An 8,701-nucleotide genomic window follows, 5' to 3' on the forward strand; every position below is an offset into this window, starting at 1 on the left:
AAATCCGGATTCTTTTTTTTTTTTTTAATATGAAATGTTCCAACTTTTAAAACAGTGTGTGAGCCAAACAAAACATGCCTACAGGCCACATCCGGTCCCCGGGCTGCCAGGATGATCTCTGCTCTAAGTTACTGGAGCTCAGCAACAATCGCTTTGAAGAAGGGAAAAAGGCTATTTATTCTCAACCCTGGGACCTGACATGAGCTTGGCAGGATGACTGTCTAGGGCCGGGTGGTCAGGCCTCACTGCGGCCTCTGGAAGGTGATGTGTGTACCCTTCCTCTTGGGGATAAGCTGCCGTCTGGTGGAACCGAATATGCTCCACCTCGGTGCCTCCCTGGGAACACTCGTGGTGGTGAAGGCCAGCCGGACCTCAGTGAGGTCAGGAAGCACTGCGGAGTGTGACTTCAGCACTCAAATACGGAGGGAGGGCATTTCCAGGTCTTTCCGCAAGATGACTAAGAGGGTCCCTGTTAGTGTCCTGCACCAGCACCCTAAGTACATTTAAGGGAAATAAGAAAAGAGTTCAGCCATAAATGTTACCCATCAAATGAGAAGCTTTTTTCTTTTCAGGGTCTCTTCCAAGTCCTGGTATCTGAGCATAGAACAGTTTTTACATAATGGCAATTCTAAAACAGATACAGTTGATTGTGCTTTGAAATGTAACTTTGTATCCTAGGTGTTCTTCAACGAGGCCAACAAAATCCTAACAATGCCAGTCATTTCTTCATATCTTGTTGAAGGGCTATAGTATATCATTTAATTAACCATGCCCTAGTGGCTGGGGTATTTTACTGCTTCTGATTTTCAAATATTCTAAGTGATGTATAACGAACTTGCACTTGTAGCTTTTTCTTTCCTCTGGGTTGTTTCCTTGGGATAAATTCCCAGAAGTTTTATACTGAAAGAGGGCGTGGGCATATTTACAATTCTTTATATGTATCCCCAGAGTTCTTTCCAAAAACTTCTTGTACCAATTTATGTGTGTAAACAGCGACGTATGCCTCTGGGTTTTCTTGCAGCTCTGGCAGAGGTATGAATGATTTTTCTTCATGATTCCAATTTAATAGGCGTAAAATGGTCCTCTTATTTGCCTTTCTTTGAATATTAATGACTTTGAACATTTCCCATGTTTTTGTGGTTCTTGTATTCGCACTCGCACCCACTGTCTCTCTAGCCTTTGTCCTTTTCTTCCCCCCTTGTGGGACCCTTATTTTTTTTCATAAATTTTTACATGACAGAGTAGAGATGTTAATCCTTGACATGCTTTTTCTGCTGTCAGTCTCCCACCCACAGTATATTTTTTTCTGGACTTACAGTTTGGGTTTGTTATAGGCAGCTAGTTGCTTTTTTGATTCTGTGTACTTTGTATGTCAGATAGGATCAAGAGGAAGGGGCTTCATGGTGGTGGGGAGGAGGACACCCCTGGTGGAAGGCAGGGCATCTGCATGTGACCTCCCACCCCCTGTCATGTGTGATGTCATCACGCTCCCATGAGCATCCTCAGGGCTGCTCACGGCCTGGCTGATGGTCCCTATCCTAGTGGGACCCGAGCTCGTACTGGACATTCCCAAAGACATAAGGGTGCTCACGCCTGTCCACAGCAAAGCCTCTGAGCCCCCGCCTGAAGGAGGGTGAGCAAAGCCTCCATTCTGTGTGCAGTGCTTGAAGCTGGTCCCATCTGGAATGTACCAGGCAGGTGGGGCCATGGTGAGGCATTCGTCACACACTACATGCTAGCCTTGAACTGGGCTTACCAGCCTTTTCTCCAGAAAATTCTATTTGTATGGCACAGTGGGGTGAAGGGAGGCACTGCCCAATGTCAAAACTAATAGCTGGGGGGCAGCCGGGGGCCTGAAGGAAATATCCAGCATACCTGTGCCTATTCACTTTTGAAGTTGGGAGGTTCTACTCTGAGATGTACTTGGCCTCCGGGTGCAAAGGTTACCGATGCTGGGCTTCTCTTCGAGGCCTTAGACTTTCACTAACACTTTCCTCAAGGTCCTCCCGACTTATGCCCGAAGTCCAGTTCCAAAGCTACACGCACATTTTGAGGAATTCTGTGTATCCCAGAAACCCACTCTTAAGTATCAAAATATGCATTTGTTTTCTGTTGCTATGTAGCAACATACCCCGAAATGTAATAGCTTAAAACAAAACCAAATATTTATTACCTAGCAGTTTCTGTGAGGCAGGAATTCTGGGGGTAGTTTGGCTGGTGGTTATTGCTTAGCGTCTCACACATTCTGATGAGTCACAGATGGGACCTCACCTGCCGGCTGAGCTTCCACGGTGGATTGCTTGTATGCCAGGCCAGTCGGTACTGTTGTGGGTGGACACGGGGCACATGGACCAGCTCTGATTCACTGTGGGGGGAGGGTACACAAGAGGTGTGAGTTCCAGAAAGTGAAGATGATTAGGGGCCATCTTGAAGGCTGTTATGGGCCGAATCGTGTGCCCCTAAAATTTGTAGGCTGAAGTCCTAACCCCCGGCTCCCCAGAACGCGACTGTATTTGAAGAGAGGGTCTTTAAAGAGGAGTTTAAGTTAGATTAAGGTCATACGGGTGCTAATGCAATATACCTCGTGTCCTTATAAGAAGAGGAAGTTAGGACACAGACACACACAGAGAAGACCACGCGAGGACACGGAGAGAGGACAGCCATCCACAAGCCCAGGAGAGAGACCTCAGAGGAGGAACAACCCTGCAGACACCTTGGACTCCCAGCCTCCAGAACAGACAGGAAATACATTTCTGCTCTTTAAGCTCCCAGCGGGTGGTACTTGTTACAGCAACCCTAGCAAACGAATACTTGGAAATAACCCTCAACTATGAAATAAAAGGGAAGACGCACAAGACAATGACTAAGCCAGCTGTGAGACCAAAAAGTGACATCTGTTTGTCCCACAAGTTCCGAACAGAGCTACATCTGGTGTCTTATCTTGAGGGTGCTGACCCTTCAAAGAACGCCTGAAAGAGCATCCAGCAAGTCAGATCCGTCCGAACCTTTGTCTTGTCGAGTGAAAGAGAAGGAAAGTATGAAAGTGATCGATCACTGTTGGCCCCACGTGAACACCAGTGAAGCTACATCTTAACACGGAAGGGGGTGCGCCTTCCCACAGACCTGGGCATGAACTTCAGGAAGTTTCCCCTGGCTGGGCATCCACTGTGACATGTCATTTCCTGCTGCAGTTACATTTTCTGGGTGGGCTCCAGGGATCCTGCTGTTTCCTCAATAAGAGAATGAGAATACCACCCAGTGGGCCTCAAGGTCTGGGCTAAGGCCATGGCAAAGCCAAGTGTGGGTGGGCCTCGACTTCCCAGCCAAAGATTAAGGTGCCAGGGGCCCCCACTGCCAAGAGCAGCCTAATTATCAAAATAAACACACCTTGTGAGGATTAATTAACTTCAGTTTCAGTGTTAAACAATAGCTAAAAAAATAAAAATTAAATGGTTGAATATCGTGTTATCAGATGGATTGGGGGTGAAGGATAGTTTGCCAGGAAGAGAGGGTGCAAACAAAATCAGCCTAGGAGGGAGATAATCACTGGGGAAAAAAATCCTGCAAACAGTACAGAGCTCAGCGTCAACGAGGATACAGTCAGACTTGAGTCTGACCTGAATTACCTTGGGCCTCTTCCTGAAAACACACTGTGGGTTTCACTCTGACCAAGATAAACTCTTTTGCTCCCAGGGTAATTTAAGAGTGCAGAAGCATGCCTCTATGCTCGTCACAAGACCTCCTGGGTCAAAGAGGGTTGTGGTCTTACAAATGAGAGGGGTTTCTTTTTCCTTCCTCTGTTAGCCTTAAAGAATATGGTCAGGCACACACCCTAAGGAAATAAAAGGTTTCTAGGGCACTCATACAATTCTGCCAGGAGTGTGAATTAGAAGAACTTTTCTGGATAACAGTTTGGCGGTGTGTATCAAAAGCCTTAATATTTTGAGTAGCCTTTGACAAAGCAATCTACTTCCAAGAATTCCTGTGGAAACTATCGCGCTTGTGTGCAAATATGTAGCTCTAAGGATGTTCCACATAAAACTGCTTCTATTTATTTATTTATTTGAGAGAAAGAGAGTGTGGGTTGGGGGAGGGACAGAGGGAACGGGAGAATCTCCAGCAGATTCCCTGCTGAGCATGGGCTCCATCCCAGGACCCTGAGATCATGACATGAGCCAAAATCAAGAGTCGGATGCCTAACTGACTGAACCATCCAGACGCCCCCACATAGAACTGCTTCTAATGTTCAAAACCAGAAATCATCTGAACGATGATTGCATCGGGTATTGTAAATAGAGCTGGCGCATCCATATGATGAAAAACTATGCAATTCTTTAAAATGATGTTCATGTTAAAATTTGTGCAGATATATTAAATGGGAAAAAGTAGCCTACAAAGTGATATGTATATGACACCATTAGGGGGAAAGGCATTCACACACAGAAAGGTGGCCAGAAGGAGTTTCCTTAAAGGTTAATGGTTTTGTTGTTGTTGGTTTGGTTTTTTTTTTCGGATTTACCGGGAATCTTTATTTTCCTAGTTTGGGCTTATCTGTGCTTTTCGAGTTTTCAACTACAAACATGTATTTCCTTTGCAACAGAATAAACAATAGTTACGTCAGACTTCTAAGAATAATTTCATTAACTCAGACAGCTACTTCTTCCCAGTGCAGAAATCATACATCCCATTCTCAGATCTCTTGACTGTGAATTCTGAAGGGTTTAGAGAAAGGCTAGGTGAGCCTATAGACTCTTGGAAATGAAACTGCTGAGTCTGAGGATGTGAAATGTGTCAATTTAAAAGATGTCAGTGTATGTTCTAGAGTCGGTTTACCCTCTCACCAGCCATGTTCAAGAGTTTCCATTGATAGGTATCTTCTTCAACACTTGGGATTGTCAGTCTTCTTAAGTTTTGCTGATCTAGAAAGTGCAAAATATTATTTTCATTGTGGCCTTAATTTGTATGCCCCTGATTTATATATTATATATACAAACTATTATATATAACTTATTATAATATATATATTACATATCTGATAAACAGTCCATGTCACAGAGCATTGGGAACATACCATATCAGTTGATGGACAAGTGCTGAGAATAGCCTGTCATGTTAGCTGTTGTTGTAAGTGAACTGAACTTTGTAAGGTCTCTAAAATTCTCTCCTCTGTTCTCTGCTCTCCAAGCTCTTAATTCCTTCCAGTGTGTATTATTTTTTTAAGGATTTTATTTATGTATTTATGTATGTATTTATTTATTTAGATAGTGGGGGTCAGACAGAGGGGGAGAGAGAGAGAAACTCCAGCAGACTCCCCACTGAGCAAGGAGCCCCACGCTGGACTCAATCCTACGACCCTGAGGTCATGACCTGAGCCAAAAACCAAGAGTCGGACACTCAACCAACTGAGCCCACAGGCACCCCGCCCATTGCTTCCAAGCTGAGTTTGGTTCCCTTTCTCTCTGGGGCCTCCCATACACTGTCCGTAAAGGACAGTAGGATCAGGCCATTTCTTTAGGTCTCAGCTGGTGAAGTCGGAGAATCCTGCGTTGGGTACTTGTACTCATGAAAACATTAACCAGCCATATTGGCTCAAGGAATAGCTTCAGTAAGGAGTGAACTTCCTTCTAGAAATCAGTGCCTATTTTTCCTGGAAACCCCATTTTAAATAGTCCAGTTCCATCTGAAGTCAAGCTGTTGTCATTGCTTTCATTCCATGACGTTCTCTACCAACACCCAGTAGGTTAGACAAAGCACTTTTTTGATTTAGAGATATTTACGTCCTTTGTATTACACTTACTTTGAAGGAGAAAAAAAATGCTTGAAAAATAAAGTCTGTCTTTGGCTAAGCATTCACAGGCAAGCTCAGCCTCTCTCCAGGTTCCTTTTCCTGCTCATTCTCTGTGGCTTCCCTGTCCATACCCACTATTCCAGCTCACAGTCAGCCCCCTGGCCTCCCCTGAAGTGACGCTAGCCCCCTTACTTTGGTATTCGTGCTTTTCTGTCTTGCTTGCTCCTACCCAATTCATGCACTTTCTCTGTGACCAAGTCCCTCTGCCCTAGAAAGCCTGTTGTGACCATGCTGGTCCACACTGATCTCTCCCGACTCTGACCCCAGCACCTCTCGTCCTGGCCATGCACTGCTGATGCTCATGCCCTGTTTCACATTGTTAGACATCAGGTCCCATGTGTGGGTTTTGTCTCTAGCTCCAGCACATCGTGTGAATGCAAGGTAGACTTCTTTGACTTGTTTTTCCTTTCAGCACATAGCATCTCCGCACCTCAGCTCTGTACATGTGAAATTCATCTTTACTAATTGTGATGGCGTTGTGCCAGGTGCTGAAAAACATACCCTCATGTTTATGAGTTCATTTCATTCATTCATCAGTTATTTACTGGGCTTCGACACTGGGCCAGGATGTGGGATTTTGATGACAAACAAGACAGAAAGAGTCCCTGTCCTCTTGGAGCTTATGTTCACACAGGGGAGATGGATTCTCAAAGTAGACAAATGGGGTGCCTGGGTGCCTCAGTCAGTTAAGCGTCCAACTCTTGATTTCAGGTCATGATCTCAGGGTCTTGAGATCAAGCCCCACATCCGGCTCCACGCTGAGTGTGGATCCTGCTTAAGATTCTCTTTCTTCCTCAGGGCACCTGGGTGGCTCCATCGGTTAAATGTCTGCCTTCAACTCAGGTCATGATCCCAGGGTCCTGGGATCGAGCCCCAAGTAGGGCTCTTGGCTCACAGGGAAGCCTATTTTTCCCTCTCCCCCTCCCCCTCCCCCTCCCTGTGTGCTTTCTCTCTCTCTCCCTCAAGTAAATAAATAAAATCTTAAAAAAAAAAAAGATTCTCTCTTCCTCTCCCTCTATACCTGCCCCCCGCCCACTCACGTGTGCGTGCTCTCTCTCCCTTAAAAAAAATAAATAAATGGCAAATAAAATATTTTAAGGCGTGGTAAGGGGCATAAAAGAAAGAATCTTCATTCAGCGTTCTACATATTTTGCCTGTTCTGTGTACAAGGCCAGTTACGTAATTTGTGGGGCTTGATGCAGAATGAAAATGTAGGACCCCTTGCTCAAAAATATGTAAGAGTTTCAAGATGGTGACAGCGGAGCATCACAGTAAGCTCAGGGCCCTTCTAACACATGTCATGGAGCCCGCTCTGCCTATAGGGGACTTAGCCCATATGATTTATATGGGAAAGCATCTTGGGTACTTTAATGAGATAGAAAATTATCCGAGAAACTATCTCCATGAGACTGGAAACCCAGCCCAGTGTATTTACTTACAGAAAATAGCATAAGCTGTGCGGCCAGCCAGATACAGATGCAGCCTAAAATTCCTGTTGACGTTCCCTGCCTTTCAGACTGCCTGTCTTATTCGGCTTTGCAAGAATTATCCAGGAGGTGCTATGGGAAGCAGAGATGCAAAGTCATGGTCAACAATCACCATTTTGGGAGCCCCTGTCTGCCAGGAGTGAAACAATACCTCACTGTCGCCTATGCGTGTGGTAAGGACACAGACCCTGCCTCTCTGGGAGGTGATCATGGGAGCAAAAGGCATTTTTCATGCAACAAACCAAATGATGTTACTCGAAACTGTGTTGTCATCCCAGATATTCCAGAGTACATTTTTTTTTAATCCTTTATTCCTATCTATGATGTTCATATTAAAGAAGCAATGTCAAAATTCATTTTGAAAGTACTTTTAGCGATCAGATTGGCAGCAAATGGGAAGAGTAGGAAAAGAACAAGCAAATGGGAGAAGAGTGATTTTAACCTGGGTGCTTAGGAGGCTCTGAAGTTTATAGGTACATTACGCAAGCTCCCAGAAGTCTTGCTTGGCTACCGCTTCGCCTTGCAGTCTTGGTTTGAGGCTCTAAATGACTCTCTCTGCCGCCAACAGCCATTTTATCTGCATACCCACAAGCGGTGAGTCAACAGATCAAATGCTTACCCGAAAACAGTTAAAAATGTTACATGACAGCAGGACTTGGTTTTCCCAGCGTCTTCAAACAAGGAAATGAAATGCCTGGTTCAGTGGAGTCCAATTTTATAGAGCTGCCTAAAAGAGAATGGGCACTAATGATTCTCGAAGGGTACGGTAGATTTCTGGTTTGTCATCCTGACATGTGGACTGTTCATTTTGAAATGATCATAGGAGCCAAGGGAGCTCAAAGAGAACAGTATTTGAAAAACCCGATATCTGTGCTCGCGGAAACCCCTTCTCCTGCCAGATATCCCCACCTTTTTCTTCTTGTAACAGCTTTAATGAGGTATAATTCACAGATCATCCGGTTCACCTCCTAAGGCATAGAAATCAATGGTTCTAGAATTTTATTTTAGTCTCAGGATTTAATTTTTTTCACAGAATTGTGGAGCCAGTGCCACAGTGAACTTAAGCACCTTCTCGTCATCCCCAAAGAAACTCTGCACCCTTCAGCTGTCACCCCCAGCCCACCCCCAGCCCCCCAACAACCAATCTACTTTCTGTCTCTATGGATTTGCCTCCTGTACATCTCGTATAAATGGAATCATGCAGGATGTGGGGTGTTTCTTTTTTTTGGTTTTGGGGGTGCTTTTTTGTGTGTGTGCGACTGGTTCTTCTTTACGTAGCGTGTTTCCAAGGTTCATCCATGTTGTAGCATCATCAGTACTTCCTTCCTCTTTATGGTCTAAAAATGTTCCGATGCATTCCCCAGCC

At 44.9% G+C, this 8,701-nt stretch overlaps 1 protein-coding gene across 8 annotated transcripts in view; it reads left to right on the forward strand.

Annotated features, from left to right (window-relative positions):
* EVA1C (eva-1 homolog C) overlaps positions 1 to 8,701 on the forward strand; it is a 72,327-nt gene that overhangs the window by 48,300 nt on the left and 15,326 nt on the right. For all 8 annotated transcript variants that reach the window (XM_081799350.1, XM_081799342.1, XM_081799332.1 and 5 more), the window contains one exon: positions 7,365 to 7,508. In XM_081799350.1, coding sequence (XP_081655476.1) covers positions 7,365 to 7,508 — 144 coding nt within the window. The remainder of the gene's footprint in view (positions 1 to 7,364; positions 7,509 to 8,701) is intronic.

Source organism: Leptonychotes weddellii, chromosome 1 (assembly GCF_054177405.1).
Source record: "Leptonychotes weddellii isolate Sample4059 chromosome 1, ASM5417740v2, whole genome shotgun sequence".
Taxonomy (NCBI): Eukaryota; Metazoa; Chordata; class Mammalia; order Carnivora; family Phocidae; genus Leptonychotes; species Leptonychotes weddellii.